Source organism: Alligator mississippiensis, chromosome 3 (assembly GCF_030867095.1).
Source record: "Alligator mississippiensis isolate rAllMis1 chromosome 3, rAllMis1, whole genome shotgun sequence".
In the NCBI taxonomy this organism is placed as follows: domain Eukaryota; kingdom Metazoa; phylum Chordata; order Crocodylia; family Alligatoridae; genus Alligator; species Alligator mississippiensis.
The window spans coordinates 210,142,204-210,162,202 of NC_081826.1; the positions used below are offsets into that span (position 1 = coordinate 210,142,204).

The 19,999-nt window shown below is 43.4% G+C and overlaps 1 protein-coding gene across 1 annotated transcript in view; it reads right to left on the reverse strand.

Moving 5' to 3' along the window:
• Positions 1-19,589, reverse strand: part of MFSD14B (major facilitator superfamily domain containing 14B) — a 53,176-nt gene extending 33,587 nt beyond the window's left edge. The window contains exon 1 of the mRNA XM_006277970.4: positions 19,267-19,589. Within this exon, the coding sequence (XP_006278032.2) occupies positions 19,267-19,407 (141 nt within the window). The 5' untranslated portion in view covers positions 19,408-19,589. The remainder of the gene's footprint in view (positions 1-19,266) is intronic.
• Positions 19,590-19,999: the final 410 nt, after the last annotated feature.

Consider the following 19,999-nt stretch of genomic DNA (forward strand, 5'->3'; position numbering starts at 1 on the left):
CCCTACCTTGGGCGTCTTCAAAAAGAGACTGGACAAGCACCTGGCTGGGGTCACATGACCCCAGCACATTTTCCCGCCACTGGCAAGGGGTCGGACTCAATGATCCATTGAGGTCCCTTCCAATCCTAGCATCTATGAATCTAATGGCATACTGATACTTTTGCATCTAGACAACTGTGCATGTTCAGATCACGTCAACTAACTGAAATCTCACTGAAGAATCAAGAATTTGTAGTGAGCAAGAGCTCAAAAGAACAACAGCATGGGTTAGTATTGTTTGTGAAACGTGCCATTTCTTTTTCAGCAGACAGAAAAATACAAGACAAGTAAACATTATGGCCGCATCCAGACATGCATGGACATGAGGTTCCTTGTGGACAACTAATGGTGGTGCACCTTGTGCCAGCATGTGACAAGTTACCCCAGGTAGGGTAGGAGAGGCTGAAACCAGCACTGGGCTGGACCCCTGCAGCCTTACCTGGGGTCCTGGGGGGTATCCCAGGGCTGCAGCAGTGGCAATCCTGCTGCACGGAGCCTGGCCATCAGTGAAGCATAGCTCTGGCTAGCCAGGCTCCGGCTTTAAGCAGCGTACACCACCACATGTGCCATTCCGCTTTTTTTGACCCCTACATACGAAACATGTGGTATGTGGTGATGCAGATGTGTTTTTGGTGCCACATACTGCGTGGCCACACTCGTCTGGACAACGCCTATGGTTGCAGCCATTTCTGTTCAATGGGAATCTATATCCTTATAAATAAAAAACAAAGAGTTTGTAACTTATTCTGGTTTTACCATACATATTTACCCAAATGCAAGAAGAGCCTGATTTTAAGAGAATCCCCTGATAAGTCGGCAGTGTGATGAAGCCATCAGAAAAGCTAATGGCACTTTATCGTGCATCAGCAGATGCATGACAAACAGATCCAAGAAGGTGATACTTCCCCTCTATTGGGCGCTGGTCAGACCGCAGTTGGAGTACTGCGTGCAATTCTGGACACCGCACTTCAAGAGGGATGTGGATAACCTGGAGAGGGTCCAGAGAAGGGCCACTCATATGGTTAAGGGCTTGCAGACCAAGCCCTACGAGGAGAGACTAGAGAACCTGGACCTTTTCAGCCTCCGCAAGAGAAGGTTGAGAGGCGACCTTGTGGCTGCCTATAAGTTCATCACAGGGGCACAGAAGGGAATTGGTGAGGATTTATTCACCAAGGCACCCCCAGGGGTTACAAGAAATAATGGCCACAAGCTAGCAGAGAGCAGATTTAGATTGGACATTAGGAAGAACTTCTTCACAGTTCCCAAGGGAGGTGGTGCTCTCCCGTACCCTGGGGGTCTTCAAGAGGAGGTTGGATATGCATCTAGCTGGGGTCATCTAGACCCAGCACTCTTTCCTGCCTATGCAGGGGGTCGGTCTCGATGATCTATTGAGGTCCCTTCTGACCCTAACATCTATGAATCTAAGAAAAACTAGACTCCATGCGTGGAAAAATGTATAAATGATACACAGTTTTCCATATATAGAATCTAATTATTGGTGGATAGTCTTAAATTTGTCACCTCCACCGCTGCAGTGAGGAAAGCAGTATTAGGGGGGCAGACAGCTGGAGGGGGAGACAAGTGCCTTGCCCATTGCTGCCTGTCCCCCTACCACTTGCTTCCCTGCTGGCTGCCCCCACATACCAAAGCACTTGCCCCCTCCCCATGGTGCCTTCCTCTGGCTGCACCCCCATGCCTGCACCTCCCACGCACCTGCCCTTCTGCCCCATCTAGCACTTGAGCTCTACTGGAGTGGGAGGATCAGTCCCACTTCAGCTCTGCGTACAAAGCATGTGCTTGTTCCAGTCACAGTGCAGCTGCTGGGGCAGCAGTAGCTCTGGTTGGGCCATGGAGTCTAGGCCAGAGCTGCTGTCACTATTACTGGGCTGGGGTTGGAGCAACCACGTGCTCCGCGGCCTGGGTAGAGCCATACAGTAAGTGGCAGGGTCGGCAAAAATGGTCAGGCAGCTGCTGCAGCTCTGGCTCCAACCCCTGGGTCAGGGTCAAAGCTATCTGCTACTCCCCCCACACCCTGGAATCCAAGATGAGCACCACCCTCCCCTCCTCCCCTGTTAAATGGAGATGAGGGGTCAGGGCTGAAGTTGGAGTCACAACCCATCTTCCCCTGCATATACTCAAATCCAAGAGGAGGCGCTTCCCCTTTTCCCCGTATTAAGTGGCAGGATGGAGGGGTGGGGAGACAGACATCATCTTGCAGTATATGAAGGAACATACACGGTCAATATAAACATTACATTTTTGTGCTATGCAGGGCAAAAAAGCAATCAACTGGTCAGTTACGCTGTGTATGTCTAATATAGCTGATTACGTAATCCACTAGCTCAAACTATGACAGTTATGCTTATCCTCTCCTTCCCACTTCTCTTCTTTTTGTGTATTTACTGCTTTGTTGAATATTTCAAATTAGCTTAGAGCCTCTAAAAAGCTTACAGCTTCTATGTTTGTACAATAGCAATTCACAGTTTGCATCTGAACTACCACAAAGGGACAAGCTAGAACTGTTGTAGTTGCCAAATACTGCACACTCTCACATACAACACACCCCCAAATAAAATATGTATGCTGTTTTTGAAAGAAACTGTCCTGGAGGGAGGAAGGTTCTTCCAGAGTCATGGGCAACTGCGTGACAGAGTAAGAAAGAGGGTCCAGGAAACATGGCATTAGGCCGTTCCTGGAGTAGCCAACTGTCTCTTATGATACCACACTTCCTGGACACTGTATGTTCCCAAAAGGACTTTGTCACCCAATATTAGGTCCCCAACCTTTGCAAGGGCAGAAGGTTAGTTCTTTACTTTAAGTCACTCTTTAGGCAAGTTTCTATAAATGAAGTGTTGCTTCCACATCCCAAGCCTCATCAAGATACTGTAAGTGGCTCACTTGCTTCATGCACAAACTACAGCAAAAGCCATGTTATCCAGACCCATGGGGAATGGGGGGTGCCAGGTAACCGAATATGCTGGTCACCCGAGAAGCGTCTTTGCCTGGTCGGGCAAAGATGACCCTCCAGCCACATCTGGCAAGTCTACATCTCATTAACCGCGCCGCCCGTCCCCTGGCATCAGTGTGCCAGGGGACAGGGAGGAGGTCTCAGTACAGGCTACTTTACTCCAGGCCATGGCCTGAAGTGGGACTCAGTGAAACCAGAAGTCCTGCTTCCGGTTTCACTTTTGCCGCGTCGACCAGCATACTGTTTAATAAAGCATGCCGGTTAATGAAGCTTTTACCATACAATGCACAGCCAATAGCTATAGCTGTGGGAGGGTTAAAACAGACTCAACTCCTTCAGTTTGTTAAGCAGACGTAAGCAGCAACCATCTTGGTGGCTCCACAGTATCATGGTTTCCAGGCTCGGTCCTTTTCCAGTCAAGAAAAAAAAAAGATAGACAAAAAAAAAAAAAAACAACAAACACAACAACAGCTTCTCTGCTTTGAAAACAAAAAACAAAAAAACAAAACAACAGAAACCCAAGGCAGGCGAAATTAAGGTATGTATTGTGTGACAGAAGATAGTATTATGGACAAGTTGGAACTATTACCCTAGGAACATAATTTAAGAAAAAAAAAAAAAAAAATAGGGGACGAAACGTGACCTAGCACAGCATTTTTCAGCTTATGCTCGGCAGACCCCTGGGGGTTCACAAACTATGTCTAAGGAGTTCACAAACGATGATTATGGTCATTTAAAAGTAGAGGTGCACCAATACATCGGTCTGATATCAGATCAGCACCGATATAAAGAAAACCGACTATATCATAAACCGGCCTGATATAGCTGATAATTTGGCCGATAAACGTCCATGCGTGTGCACAGCTGTAGCACAGCATGCAGACAGCAACAGGTACAGCCCAGCAGCTTGAAGAGCTGGGTGCATCTGGTAAGGATGTTGTGGTGGAAGGGCAGGGGGTGGATCAATGCCCCCCCCCCATGGTGAGGGAGGGAGAGAGCTGGGGTAGGTGCTGCCCAGGTGGGGTAGGGCGGTATTTGGGGGGGGGGGGACAGAGCCACAGCTCATCTGGGGGCTGGTTCCTGTTGCTGCGTGCACCCCAGGAGGGCATGGGGAGGGGGGTTGTACCCCACCAGGTCTGAGCGGGGGTGGGGCAGGGCAGGCTGGGGCCAGGCTGGGCTCAGGGCAGGCAGCGGCACTGAGAAGGGGCCATGGGAGAAGGGGGCTACAGCCACCCCAAAAATTTTGCCGTAGCCCTCCCATAGACCCTTCCCAGCACTGCAACCACCCGCCCCAAGCACAGCATGGCCCAGCCCCACCTCCCCCCACCAGAGAAGGCCCAGCACGGCCCCAGCCCCAACATAGGTTTTTAAAAGCAGGTAAATTAAATTCAAAATCATACTGTGCATTAATTTATAAATTTTAGTGAAATGGACTCCTATAAGCCACCTCTGTAACCACTTACAGACATGTTCAATTTCACAATCCATAAGATTCCACTTCAAATCAAACTGATTTCAATTTACAGAATAAGTTAAGCACATGCCCAAGTATTAGGACTGGAGCCCTAAATACCCATGTCACAAATTTATACAATAGCTCCCTCCATGAGTTATTTCAACTGTGATAAAAAAAAAACCATAAGCTCCAATTATTTCCATGATAGAAACTCGCTCTTTCAGACACTGAATAATGACAAGGCCCAACTTATACAGCTGTTTCTTATCAGACTGCCTACTGAAAGCAGTTTGTTTTGGGAAATCTCTACAGAAATTCAAACTGTGAAATATTTTGAAGAAAAATCAGTGTTCTGGGAAGTTCAACATCTCCTTTTATGGTGAGCTTGCTCTTAGAGCCAACAGGCAGTCCTCAAAATAGCAAACATACAGTTCAGAGCTCTTGTACACAATGCAACACTCTTACCACAACTTAAAAAGTGAGATGAGAGAGATGCGTACAAGACAAGTGGGGATGAACTTTAAACAGCATCAGAACTCTTGCAACTAGAAGGAAAAGGATAGGCTATACAACTCAACACTTTAAAGGAGGTGGGGATAAAATAAAAAATCATTAGTCTATTATATAAATAGCGTTTGGGTGGAGAAATTTAGGCAGGGCATTAGGAGAAAGAAAAAACAAAATCAAGATGATCATCTGAACCACAGAGGCAGTCTTAGACAGGATTTTTCAATCACTTTGTGAATTCTACTTCTAATAAATTATAGAATTAACGGTCTGAGAAATGGTGCAGAGAGTGGCAATAAAGATAAATCAAATCACTTGCAGCACACTGCAGCTACTCAGGACCATTACAACAACCTAATCAGTAGGGCTGTGCGAAGCTTTAGTAACCGATTCGGGGACCAAATCTCCGAATCCAAATCTAATATCGGGAGACCAACTAAAGGTTCTGAAATAGATTAGGAGCATCTGAATCCATTTGGAAAAAGCTTCAGAAAAAGATTTCGCCGCTTAGGAGATTCAAGCAGCAGCAAGGCAAAGCCCCCGTGGCTCCCCCCACCGGAGGAAGAGCCGCTGGAGAAGCTCCCATGGCTGCTCTGCCTGGCCCCAGCCTCCCAGCACTTAAAGTAAAAAAAAACCCCAGCCCCCCCCAAAAAAACAAACAACAACAAAAACACAAAAACAAAAACCCACACTTACCAGCTACAGCAGCGGCAACGACAGCCTCTGGGCACTGGTGGCTGAGGTCCCCCACGCTGCACAGGGGGGACTCTGCCACCAGCGCCCAGAGGCCCCAATTGCCGCTCCTGCAGCCAGTGAGTGAGGTTTGTTTTTGTTTTGTTTTGTTTTGTTAAGTGCTGGAAGGCTGGGGCCAGGCAGAGGATGGGGCCAGGCAGGGCAGCCATGCCTGCCTCTCCCCAGCTGATCTGAATGACTGAATCTCTCCGAATCAGCGCCGAACCAGCTTCAGAATCAATTCAGGACAGTGATACAAATCGAATCACTGTCCTCCAAATCAGCCAAATCCGAATAGAATACTTCCCTATTCGCACAGGCCTACTAATCAGTAGCATACACATCACACATAATCCCTATTTCTAGGCAGTGGGGATAAAATGAATTAATGATCAGTTTTTAAATTTTTCTCCATGTTTTGTGCAAAGTTAACATACCTAACTAACTAATCTTGACAGATACCCAGGTTGAAAAATAGTAACTCTCGCAACCTCTCTCTTTTATACTACAACCAACTATTTAGTAGGGGTGTGCGAAGCAGGGCGTATTCAATTCGGATTTGGCCCAATTCAGGGGACAATGATTCAATTTGTTGATTCGGGTCACTATCCCAATTCAATTTAGTCGAACCCAAATCTGAAGATTCGATGCCGATTCGGAGAATCAGAGATTTGGCCATAGACACAGCATTAAATGTTTTTTCTATATACCTTGAGGTAACAGGCACAGCTTACGAACAGAGATAGCGGGGCAGATGGAGCATCCCACAGGAGCGCAGAGGTCTCCCCCCGCATACTCAGCAGCGGACCCAGAAGTGCACCAGAACTAATTCTGGGTTCACTGCCAAACCCGTGGGGGACCTCCCCCCTAGCTCACCGATTGGTCACAGGTGGATCCCAGGTGCCCCCCCCCAGACCCAGGAAGCACCAGTCGCCAAGCCAGAGGAGGGTCCCCTATATGCTCTACGGTGGACCCCAGCATTGTTTCTGGTCCACTTCTGGGTCTGCCGCCAAGCATGCAGGAAGGACCGCCCCCCTCACACTCCTGTGGAACACTCCCTCAGCCTCACTCTCAGCATTCACAAGCCACATGGTACCTTGAGATATGTAGAAAACGCATTTAAAGTTATGTTTATGTCCAAATCATCAAATCTCAGAATTTATTTGGACGGTTCCGATTTGATTCGGAGAGATTAAAGGGTCTCCTGATTCAATTCAGATTTGGAGGTTTGGCTGCTGAATTGGGGCGAATCTCCACCAAACTGAATCAGTGACTGTAGCTTCGCACAGACCTATTATTTAGTTTCTTAAGAACTTAAAATTCTGTCTACTAAGATAGGACAGAATATTCACAAAACACTCACTAACATAGTGCTCGAGTTGAGTACCAGATCCACACAATAAGCTCTCAGTATTTTCAGCCACAAACAAATCTGTTCTAAACCTGGATCAGAAATTGAGAAGATTAAGTCAGATAACAAAACTTCTCACCTCTAAATGAAGGGAAGACCATTCTTTTCTTGAGTTTCATACAACTTCAGTGCACCTATTCTGATAAACAGGTCTCAGTCATAAGAGGATCTATTATGCTGCACAATTATCTATTAAATTATTTTAGCAGATGACAGACCGGAAGAACTGAAACATTAATAAAAATTCAAAATTTAACATTTCTTGCATGTTAAAACAGGGTAAAATATAGCGAAGAAACATTTTTCTTGTTACATTTAAATAAAAGATACAGCAAACCTGGACATCTGCCTGATATATCACAGGACAAACTTTTGAAGTTTCTTAACCTAAGACAGACAAGGTTCCTTGAGTGAATTTGATATCTTTCATTAGACCAACCTAAGACAGGGGTTTTCAACCTTTAAGGAGTGTAGCCCTTCTTGTGGGTACCCCTTCCAGGTGGGAGGGAGGCTGCTGATGGTCGGCCAGCCACAAAGCCGGCAGCGCATGGTGGTGGTGGTGGTGCAGAGTGGTAAATGGTGGCAGCCGGGGGGGGGGGGGGAGGAAGCTCTGTGGCAAGATTAGCCAGTGTCAGCAGTAGAAGGGGAGGTGTGAGTACATATAGAATGCGGGGTGGACAGGCAGGGAGGCAAGCAGTAAGGGGGCAGGCACAATTGGGGCAAGAGGCAGGGGTCAGGAAGCCTGCTCCCCATGCTACTCGACTCCTTGCCACATGCCCCTACTGTTCTGCCACAGCAAGTGTGTGTGTGGGGGGGGGAGGGGGAGGGAAGGAGGGGAGGTTGGACAACAAATTTAGGACAGCAAGCCTCCAATAATTAAATTCTAGACATGAAAAACAACAAAATTTATACATGTGCCATGTCTTGAACAGAATTATTGTGAGGGTCATCTTAAAAATTCAGAAGTCAGCTTGGATTCAGGTAAATATGGTTTCTTGCCACTGGAGTCCAGGTTTGTGAAGTGCCAGAGATGCCAAAGGAGTTCAGTTTGCTGCATTTTCAAATTTCTGGAGCTTTGGCTCCATAGCTACTGCATTTCAATCTGCAACTTCTTCCTACTGCATGAAACCAAATGCCAAAAAGTTCCCTGAGCATGCATCTTCCTCATTTTTGAATATTCAACTTAAAAAAAAATTAGTCTTTTTCCTCCCTACACATATACACAGACCAAAAAAAAAGATGTCCAATTGAAAAACAAAACCCCTTAAAAATATCAAATTTCTACTGAAATACCTGAAAAGTTTCAGCCTATAACCATAGTTCAAGGAGGAGCAGATGGCAATGGCTGGTAATGATTTAGGGAAAAGAAATGCATCTTGATTGCATTCCTTTTCTCCACCCTTTGTAGATTAGCAATTACAAGGCGGAGACAGAATACTGTTTGTACAGGTCCTCGTACAATGAGTATTCAATTGGAACTGCAGTTCTTACACATTTCTACATAGTAAATATTTAATAAAAGTATTTACACAAGTTGGCAGTTACCCTATTTCTGTCTACAGTTTGCGATCTGGCTACATAAAAATGTGAAATGTCATTGGATAATTACTTATCAGTTTTTATCCTTTTTTTCTCTGCCTTAAGCTAACACTACATATTTGCATTTAATACGGTAAACAAGAGGTGAAAGACCTAGAGAAGATGCTCGATTTTGGTAAGACCTATTATCCTACCCAGATTCCATTTTTTAAGCTTCCTGCGTGCTTCACAGAGGAAAGGGAAATTACCACTGTTTTCAGTATTTTTATGTACCAAAGTTTAACGTGCAAGTCAAAAGGATCAAAGCTATTTATTGTAGTGGCTTGATAAACCACAAAAGATAACCACAAACATGTATTTCCCTGTGATTTTCCATCACTTAATTTTGGTCCTAAATGCTGGTTGCCACTGAACAAAGTATGCGTGACAAATACATAAGCTTCCCTCTATGAAGGTACCACAATATGCAAATTCTAGCCTTCAAAGATACATATGGGGATGCATATAGTTCTGTTTCCATGCTTCTTCAGTTCTCATTTCTGGCTAGGCTGGCGGAAAGGGGAAAATTAGATTCTTCGCCATATATATGGTAAAACTAATACAGAAAGCTAAATACTGTAATCCATATAAACTACTAGTAATCCAGACACTGTCCATCTGACCTGTTAGCTGGAGACAATCAGCATTTTAGTAATCTTTCTTCTGCTATTGATCCTGCAAAACACCATATCTATTTAAGAAACACTGAGTTTGTCATTTATTGTTAATATCAATATAAAGCAAATATTCCATTTTGTACAAGATCGAAGGGCACACACATTATTTGTAAAAAGCTCTCAATAATCAACATCAAGTTTATAACTACATACTTTTACAATGAACTTGTCCAAATAGTGGGCTGTTTCAATTATTGCAGGCTAGTTAGCTCATTGCTTCTACAATTCCTGGTCAGAATGGTATAAGAGTATCAGCTACCACCAATTACACCTTTTGAAATATCAGATATTATCCATTTGATTTTTCCTCAAACTAAAATAGAAAAAAAAATGAATAGTCTTTCACAAAATACATACCTTATGGATTTCTATACTCACTTGGAAAGACCATTAGGAAATATTCTGACAGCATGGTTACATACACAGCAAACTGAAGGAGAATTGCAAAGCAAAACACTCTGCCCTATAATAATTCTTTATAATACTGCTTTCTAAAATACAGAATCACAGCATTTGTTCATCCAGTTGATCACTATAGTAAAAATTAAAAGTGAACTTTCATCTGCACACTTCCAGATCAGACAACAAAATTCATTTTTCCACAGAAGCCTTGATAGAAAATCCAGTTAAGTAAAGGTCAAAGTTTGTACAGATGAACAGCTGAACAGAAAAAATGCATGGTCCAATTAGTTTTCATGACTATTTTGTCATTTGCTTCATACCTGGCTACTACAGAGCTTGGGAGATTATCTGCCATTTGATCACGAACCTACGCAGTGGCACACGCATCATAAAGAGAAAGAGCACAAGAACTTAGTAATGCTTCTCAGATCACCTTGCATTCAAATCACTTTTACTGGTTTAAATACACCTTGTTGTTTTGGTGAACCTGCTCCCAGTCCCATTTAGTAAAACATTGTGTGTCCTTAAAAAACTACGGATCAAAACTGAATTCAAGAAACTTGGCTCCTTGGAGATGGGTTTAATGTTTTACAGCAGGTATTTCCAAACTCTGACAACAGCAAAGACTACATCTTAATTAAAAGGACTATTTTGTAGACAACCTTCTGCCCTAGAGAAAGTGCAGCCTATTATCAGGTTTAAAATACATTCACACGCAAGACAAGGATTTCTTAGGGAGATATCTTTTTATTGGACTAACTGTATAATTAAGATAAAGTTAGACGAGTTTCAAATGCAAGACATTCTTCATCAGGTCTGATCAGTAAGAGCCCATACAGCATAGTTAACCAGTTCATCCTCATAAACTTGTGGTTTTTAAATGGAAACCGTGACAACTATACCCATAAAGATATGACTGGTTTCAGACCTTACCAAGAAGAGTGCTGTAAAACACAGGGAAGGAGATGCTAAGACAGAAATATGAACAGTCCCATTCACCAACAGCAGCCATGAATTTGTCAGCACTGCCCAGTGTTTCCAAGGCGATTTAGTGTTATAACACCCAAAAGGCTGTTCTTCCAGAGGTACAAACAGCAGCCTATATAACACATTTTAAAAACAGCAGAGGTTGCCAAAGTTCAGTAGTTTAAACCAGAGTAGCATAAAATATTTATAAATCAACACACTTTCCGCACTAAGCACTTGTTCCTGCCTTTTATGGTGAGGGTACTAACTAAAAAGACTTTACATTTCTTTCAGAAACTAGTAAATCATGAGCAGTTTAATTTTTGATTATGTGGCAAGCCTACATTTAAAATGGAAAGAGTAAAAGGATTTACAAAGACATTTTACGCATAGGTGCACATGGTGTAATTGTATGACAATTACACCCTGGATTTTAAAGTTATAAGTAATTCATAAATGTTGCAGCCAGAAGATGTGTTATCTTCATACAGTCCAATCTCCAGCAAATCAAAGTGATATTTCATAGTGCAATTCCTGCAGCAAACCCATAACTCCACGTTAGACATCCTTCTAGAAATATGTAATAGATCACTTTGATTTAAATTTATTTCAAGTAATAGCAAATCTACCACATCCTTCACTAAGTTGTTTTAGTAATTACACTCATAATTAAATCTGTACTTTGTTTATAGTCTCAATTTACCTCGTGCTGGTTTCAGGCATTTCATCTCATTATATTTTTGCTTGATATCTTAGAGAATTCTCCACTGTCAGAAGTCTTCCCACCCATACAAATACTGATTAAGCCTCCTCTTAATTCTTTCCATGCTAAAGAGAAATTGAGCTTTATATCTCAGTAAGTTTTCTAGGCCTCTGGTCTTTTCACCACCTTCATCTCTATAGTATCCAAGGAACTACCAGCAATATATTAATTACTGTGAATGTCACACAGTATGTTTCCTTATTACCTAAAAAGGAATAACTGAACCTCGTCTTGGTAGGAGACTTTTGTGCTGCTTTTAGTTTTGTTTATTTTTCAGTTTAAATATGTATGCACTGCTTTGATTAAATGCTTTCTCTAACATATAAAATGCCAGGTACACTTTATGCAAGCAGTAAGGTATGTGCTCATTCTTTTCCAGTCTCAGACTAGATGCAGAAAAAGAGCTGTTTCCTGCACACTATATTTCCTTTGAAGTAAAATATTCCATTATATTGGAGGTGTGCAGTTGTCAACTATGGTCCTTCTGGAGCTTCAGACAACTGCTTTAGGATATGACTTCAAAGCACAGGGTAACCCCTACTCTTTCCACAGAGAAAAAGTTGGATGCAGGTTTGGAGATGCTTAACCTAGCTTATTCAGCAAAGGGTAGAGCCAAGACCCTGCTTATACTGGACCTGAAAACTGCCAGCTCTGCATGATGAGACAGGCAAAACTCACCCAAATGCTGACTCTTTTCCAGGACTATTCCACAACCACACCTGAAGGACAAAGCTCTTATGTTTATTTAAGAATCTCAGTGTCCCAGCGCAAAGAAAAATGGAGTACACAGCAAAATAGATACAGGCAGAAACAGGACATACTACCAAGACAACACCTACTTTTAAAATAAGCTAACCCTAGCCCCAATAACCAGTCACGCAAACTGACTGCTCAGACGAGGACACGCAGACCGGAGTACCACTTGGCCAAACTGTGACTGACCTGGGCATTTCCAGGCTCATGAAACATTGCCTGAATGTGAAAGTGGTGCTTCAAGCAACTGAATTACAGGATTCAGAAGCAATACCATGATTACAGAATACAGTGAGAGAATTTGAGTCACGGTCAACTTTGATTTTGAGAGAACAGCGAGAGAATTTGAGTCAGGCAAAGGATTAAATGGAAAAACCATGATGCCTACTTTTTGCACACAATCAAAAAGTCCCCATTAGGAAGTATAATTAACACTAGCCAGTGTAATTTACCTATAACATAACTATTTATATGCATAAGAGAATAATTCACTTAACGGTATAAAATAATGTTAATCCCACTGTGGTGTTTATTGTTTATGTATTGCAAATTCATTACCTGCATATATTGGTCCAATAAAAAAAGATGTCACCCTAAGAAATCCCTCTTACATAATTTCTGGATAATCACAGCCTCAACATGATTCTTATGATACATAACATGGGGCAGGGGATAGACCAAATCATTTAAGCCCCAGGAGAAAGTCTCCTGCCCGGAGATGGCCCACAGCCAAGAAAATGCACCTGCCCCATACACAGCTCTGAAGTGACCTAGAGCTATACAAAAGGTAGGAGACAGATCTTCTAGTAGTTGGAAGTAAACTTCCAGCACACACAACACACTTAATGAATAACTTGCCATCTTTAGGTACACACAACTTCTAAATTATAGCATTAAAGCTCTTTTGGTTGACAAGGCAGTTTAAATATATTTCTGAAATATAAATGTTACCCAGTGAAGATTTCTATTGTGCCCCATAAAACATGATTTTTCCCTACCCCAGGAATAAAAGGAGTCTTAAAGACAAAGACAATGCATAGCAAAATACAGGTGACAATGTATTTCACAGTCCTGGAGAGATTAACAAGCATGAAAAAAAATGAACTTTAAGAAGTGACACTATAAAACAGTGATACTTCAACAATGAACAACAGGCAATAGAGAATACATTTAGATTTCTACCATTAAAAAAAAAAAAAGATTTAGCTTCTGTAGTAACAGTAACATTTCAGTTTTTGAAAACAAAGGTTCAAAGTACAATTCATTTTGAACAAGTTACACCGGTATGTTTCTCCAGGTCTATTTGTAAAATGGACAAGCTTTCTTGTGGAAACAGAGAAAAAACTCGTACCAAATAAGCAGGATATTTTGCTAACTAATTTTTCTAACTGTAAGATGATGATTATTCCTGTCAGTTGCACATTAAATAAATTAAACGTATCACAGTATTGCTATCAAACTCCATATATCATAACAGATAATATAGACAGAAGTTGTGTAGAAATTAACAGTGTTCAGCCAGAAAGTCTGTACACATTATTTGATTTCAGATGCTCAAATGCAACTAAACTAGAAGTTAACATAGTCAGTGGGAATGTACTTAATTTGGTCAGATTTCACCTGGTCAAATAACTACAGTAAAAGCTTTGTTATCTGGCACCCACGGGGAATCGAGGGTGCTGGATAACAAAATATGTCAGATAAATAAGCGGCCCCAACAGGAGTCTTTGACTGTCTGGGCCACCACCTGTCCTGCCATATCTGGGGTGTTGCCGCCCCTTGCACAGGTCCTGAGGGACATGGAGGGGGGACCCGCACAGGCTGCTATGCCCTGGGCCATGGGGGCTTGGCAGCTCAGGCTGCTTTCCCCCAGGCCACGGGGGCTCCGCAAAACCAGAAGTGCCACAGTAGACATTTCCAGTTTCACTTTTTCCTTACAAGCCAGCACTCTGGTTAACAGAGCATGCCAGTTTGTAAGGTGCCAATTAACACAGCTTTTGCTGTACATACTTTCCTTATTTTCAACCCAGAGACAGCCATAATTGCAAAAACAATTAAAAAAATATTAAAGTTGTTCTCATTTCTTCAGCTTGAAAACAACTGATTCAGAAAGTTCAATTACTGATCATTTAAAATTGAAGTCTGTTTTCCATGGAGATGATAAAAGAAATTTAGTGCAACTCATAAATACTTATTTGGCTTGTCAAAACACATTACTTCAAAGTCCATTAGTACATTTCTTCTGTCCTGCTAAAGACTGCATCATCAAGGATAGATGCCAAATACAAAGTCAAATCAAGTAGCTGACCAAAGCTTGTTTTGTAATAGCTCTTCTTTCATTAAACAGCCGAAGGGCAAATTTTTGCCTTCACATGCCAGAACTGTACTCCCATGGATTTCAAAGGGGGCTCTGCACATGCGCACACATACCCTCCAAAGATGTGATTTAGCCCTTAATATTTCAGTTTGAGGAAGTGCCTTCAAGTTTATTATTTTTTTAAAATTCACTATAAAATGCCTAGCAATAACAATCACATGGATTTTTAGGAGGAATTACAGGATCTGCAGCAACAAAAGAGATAGTGGCCTATTTAGTTAGGAATTGTGAACCAAACCCAGAACTCTATTTATTTATTTTGTTTATATATTATTATACACATTCTGGATTTTACAAGAGCTAAGGACAGCCCAATATTTCCCCCCTATATACTCTAGAAAATGCTCCTAAGATCTTCAAATATTTAGTAAATATCTACCACCAAAAAAATCCCTGAATTTAGAAACAGATTGCTCATTTGACTTAAAATCTGGTTGAAGATCTTAGTATTCAGAAGTATCATTCAAGCCTGTGATCCCCAGCCTATGTTACAAGACCCCCCCCCCAGTGTTGCTCACAGGCACAGGAAATTAGAAAGCTGTGGGGAAAGAAAGTACAAGCTTCCCTAGAGCCCATGTCTTGCTCAGTGTTATTCCTCATAGACTAGTGAAGGTTATCACCCACAATGTTAATGGCATGTTTAGAGACATATGCCTAACTGTCGTACAACAGGAATCAACAAAAGTAGTTTTAATGATCACTGAGGAGGAAAACAAAATAGGAAAAACAACAACAACACAAACAAACAAACAAAAACACACCACCTTCAAAGTTATGGTAAGTGGGAAAAGGTAAATTGGAGTGTCTAAAGCTGCTATATTTATATTACTTCTTTTATAAATGTCTTAAGTTTCTAAGTATTTCCCCCCTATACTTCCTAAATAAATCCCTCTTGCTCTTGTGCCCAACTCTTTGTTCTGCCTTTCATTATTCTTATGTTCCTATTATATCACCTTTGAGATCAAAAGCAAAACTGAACACACTATTTGAAAGTATTCAATATTAACTGCTAGTGCAACAATACAGGGAAAAAATAGTACTGCTTGCCAAGGGATGCCCTACTACTTTATCAAGCAGGAAATGCATTTTTAAATCAGAAATTTTACATGGGTGTCACCACATGTGATATTTACATGATAAAATATATTTCAGAAGCTACTGGCCAAACATAAACCTACTCTTTAAAAACAGTTGGTAAAAAGAATAGTTAAACATCCTAAACCCCAAAACAGGAAGCAAGTCAAATAAGGTTCTCTGTGATTTATAATATTCTAGACGGTGTAAAATGTTCATATATGACTAATTTTCTTGCACAGAATAACTTCTTCAAGCAGATGACAAGAGCAGGTTGCAAGAGTATTTAAGACAACTAAAGATCCTCTGATGTACCAACACATTAAGGGTAATTTAACACCTTAATAAAATAACCTTGGATCTAAAAGGGATGAAGGAGCTATTGATGAGAGAAGAGTGATTTTAAACACTTTAAGAAATGCAACACTAGAACTCTTGGTCCAGAGTTGATACCTTTTATTAGACCAATTAACTTTTGCATTTCTTTGCGTCTCAGACTAACACGGCTACCAAATACATCCTTCAAACAGTTAAGATACTTCTGCTCTTAGTGTCAAGTCTTCAGATGGATTTGAGTTGTTTGCTACTGAAAAGGATTTAGAAGCCCACTGACTTCACATACTTTCTATAAATAGAAATATTTGGAAAATTAAGCTGTATAATTATATTTACATGAAATTCACTTGGGGAATTAAAGACTTACCAGGCTGCTAACTGTTCATACCAGAAGCTATTATAGATGGTTTTAGAACATATTTTAAATTTGCAAACAAATATACATTGCTCAGTACCAATGGGGGAGGGGGGGGGGGAAGAAGAGGGGAATTAAAACAGAAAAAAAAATGTTTTATGGAATGGAAGCTCATTTTGATTCTTGATCAGGAGAAATTAAGCATTGTATTAAGGTATTTAGAATTTTCCAATATACACAGTTTAAAGTTGAACTACACATGGTTTAATTATGTATGATAATACAAGCACATCAAACGAAAACAGTTTTATGCTGATTTTCATAAAAACAAAATGAACAAATTCAGATCCTTAAACCCGATTTGAATGTAAGGATTCTACCCAATTCTGTAAAAGAGAAGAGCAAATTTGTACCGCCAAGTGCCGCCAAATAGCAGGCATCACCAATACTGGCACTCTAAAGACCCCAAACATCTTAAATATGAGCCTTTGTATTCATATTTCATATGGTCTCAGGAATACCATAGGTATCTTCCCTTTTAACTGCATGCACAAATTAATCTGCAACAAAATTTAAGCTGTTCCTCTCAGCCCCATTAACTCTGAAACAAGTCATTCTAAGGCCTAGTACATTTACAGCTGCTTCAGGTTCTGATCTTCCATGGCCAGGTCCAGACGAATGCAGCCATGCAACACGTGGCACTGCAGACATATCTACAGCACCACATACCACACGTTGAGCTGTTTTCCACCAAGCCAGGGAGCAGCACAGGGGATTTTTTTTTGAACACTGGATATCCAGGGGATCCAAAAAACAAAAAAAACCCACCAAACTAAAAACCCGCAACACCCCCCCCCCCCCAAAAAAAAACAAATACGTGGAGTGGCACACGCAGTGGCAGCACACACGGCTTACAGCTGGAGCTGGGCTGGCCAGAACCATGCTCTGGCTGATCACCAAGCTCTGCGCAGCAGGATTGCCACTGCTGCAGCCCCAGGAGACCCCCAGGTAAGGCTGCTGGGACCAACCTCCCCTATCCCACCCAGGGTAACTTGCTGCGTGCCAGAGGGCTCACAATAGGCATATTCCCTGGGGACAACTAGTGGGAGAACAAGGTGCGCCGCCACTAGTTGTCCCCAGGGAACCAAACCTCCATGCACATGGGGACATGGCCCATGAGAGCAAATGTTTGCACATATATAGATATTCAGCAAAAAACCTTGTGGGCCCACTCACATGGAGCTCTGTGCAAGCTCAAATCCAGGGGCAGGCAGCCGAATTCCCATTCATTCCAGAAAAGTATTTCCTCAAAAGAAGAGCAGTTCAATAAATCTCAAGTCACCTCTAATTGAAAGTTTGCTATGACACTGTCATTCCATGTAAAAAATTAGCAAAAGTCAAACATCAGAGGAAAGAATTACTACTCTAGTTACTTTGTGCTTTTTGACAGATTTGTGCAGAGCCACTCTCTTCTGCCCACCTTCGTTTATACCAGATGCTCCCAACCACCAGGCCACAAAGGGTCAGCTGCCAGGTCATGACATGAGCCCCCCCGCTCAGACCCACTGTCTGTCCCCCCAGGGCAGTCATGTGCTGTGTGGTGGGGCAGCCCAGGGAGGAAGGCAGCCGGGTCCATGTACCCTGTCCCGTGCTGGTCCATGGTATAAAAAAAGGTTGGGAGAACCACTGATTTATACCATTTAGGAAGTAACAGGAGAACAAAAGTTTATGACAGGAAAATGACTTAAGAAGGGGCCTGGAAATTCCTATTCCAGCTGCACTTGAAGCTACTTCTAATATTTTTTATTGTTGCTTCAAGTATTTAGGGTCTACCATAGCACAGGATAGTAACATCAAGGAAGAAGAGAGGCAGGAAACAGATCCTATTTGCTCCTGTCATCCAAGCACAACCCAAGGAACACTAAGCTTCAAGTCTACAAAACTATAATCAGGATGTGTATAACCTACGGCAGGCAAACCTGGGTTCTCGCAGGCAAACATGATACCACACAATCAAATTGACCCAGAGTACGATCCCATAAGACAAGAATGGTGCATAAGAACCAATAACAAGTTGTGTCAATTGTACAGAGACCCAACCCTAACACAACCACAGTGCCTGGACCATGTCAAGAGAGCGGAAGTGATCAGGACACCAACAGAAGTGCTGCCCAGGGTAGCAGAGGGGAGAAAGCCACCTGGAAGACCAAAGCGAAGATAATGACACAATACCACATCAGACCTATAGAAACGAGAGGCTGACAACCAGGCACATAATGGGCAGTAATGAAGACAAGGTTCTTTGGGCAGATCTGGTATCTTTTATCAGACCAAGTGAAAAGCTGGAAAAATTGTTCTTTGCAAGCTTTGGGGCACAAACACCCTTCTTCAGGTATATGAAGGGCGCTTGTGCCCAAAAACTTGCAAAGAACAAATCCATCTATGCAAAGACCCTCGTCTGCCTCCGATACCTACAGCCATCACCCCCGAGGCTGCCACAGGCCTATAAAGCTAACCTGGTACTACTGTTTGCTTGTTGAACAGACTTCAAATGAAAACGAAAGGTGACCAAGAAGGAGCGGCAGCGGCTTCCTGCCCGGGCCGGCACCACCTTCCACAACCACTTCCCTAAAACCAGGGAACTGCCGCCTCCCTTCAGCCAAAAGAGCCAGCCCCTGCCAGCTCAGCCTCCCCTGCCAACCCCAGAAGGCCGGACGAGGGGTGGGTGCTTCCTCTGCCACCCCCCTCCCGGCGCTCTTCAGGCGTCAAATCCCAACCGAAATTCAACCGTAGCCGGTTCCCGCCGGGCGGGTCCGGGGCCAACACACAACCACCCCCCTCCCCTACGACCGCGGGCCGCGCCCGGCCTCACCGCGCCGACGCCTGCACCCGGCTTGGGGCCGACCCGCTTCACCAGCATGACGGGACCGCCGATCTGCTTCTCGCCACCACCTTCGCCCCCAGCCGCCGCCGCCGGGGCCGAAGCCGGCGGCGGCTCGGGCTCGGGGCTCATTTCTTGCGCTGCTGCATGGCGCCGGGCTCGGGGGCCGCCGGCACGTGCCGCACCCCGCCGCGATACAACCGCGCCGAGGGGGCGGGGCGCCGCCGGTCGCCCGCCAACGGAAACGAAGCGCCCCCTTCTCCCTCCTCCCGAAACTTCCGGGAGCAAACTGGCAAAGGCGGAGCTGTGAACGTTCTTGGACGCCTGATTGAGTAACCTGGCTCAAATAGGTGGAAAAGAGGCGGGGCTCTCTTGCCCTCTCGCACTGCTGATTGGATAAGGGGCGAGGCTGTGTTGCCCTTTCGAGGTTCTGATTGGATGGAGGGAACTCAAATAGGCGGAACGGGGGCGGGGCTTAATTGCCCTCTCGGGCCTCGGATTGGAGGAGGGGCTCAAATGGGTGGAATGGGGGGCGTGGCTATATTGCCCTTTTGCGCTTCTGATTGGATGGAGAGACTCAAATGGGTGGCTGGGCTGTGTTGTCGTCTCGGGCCTCGGATTGGAGGAGGCGCTCAAATGGGTGGAAAGTGGGGGGGCGGTGCTGTATTGCCCGTTCGAGCTTCTGATTGGAGGAGGGGCTCAAATGGGTGGAAAGTGGGGCGGG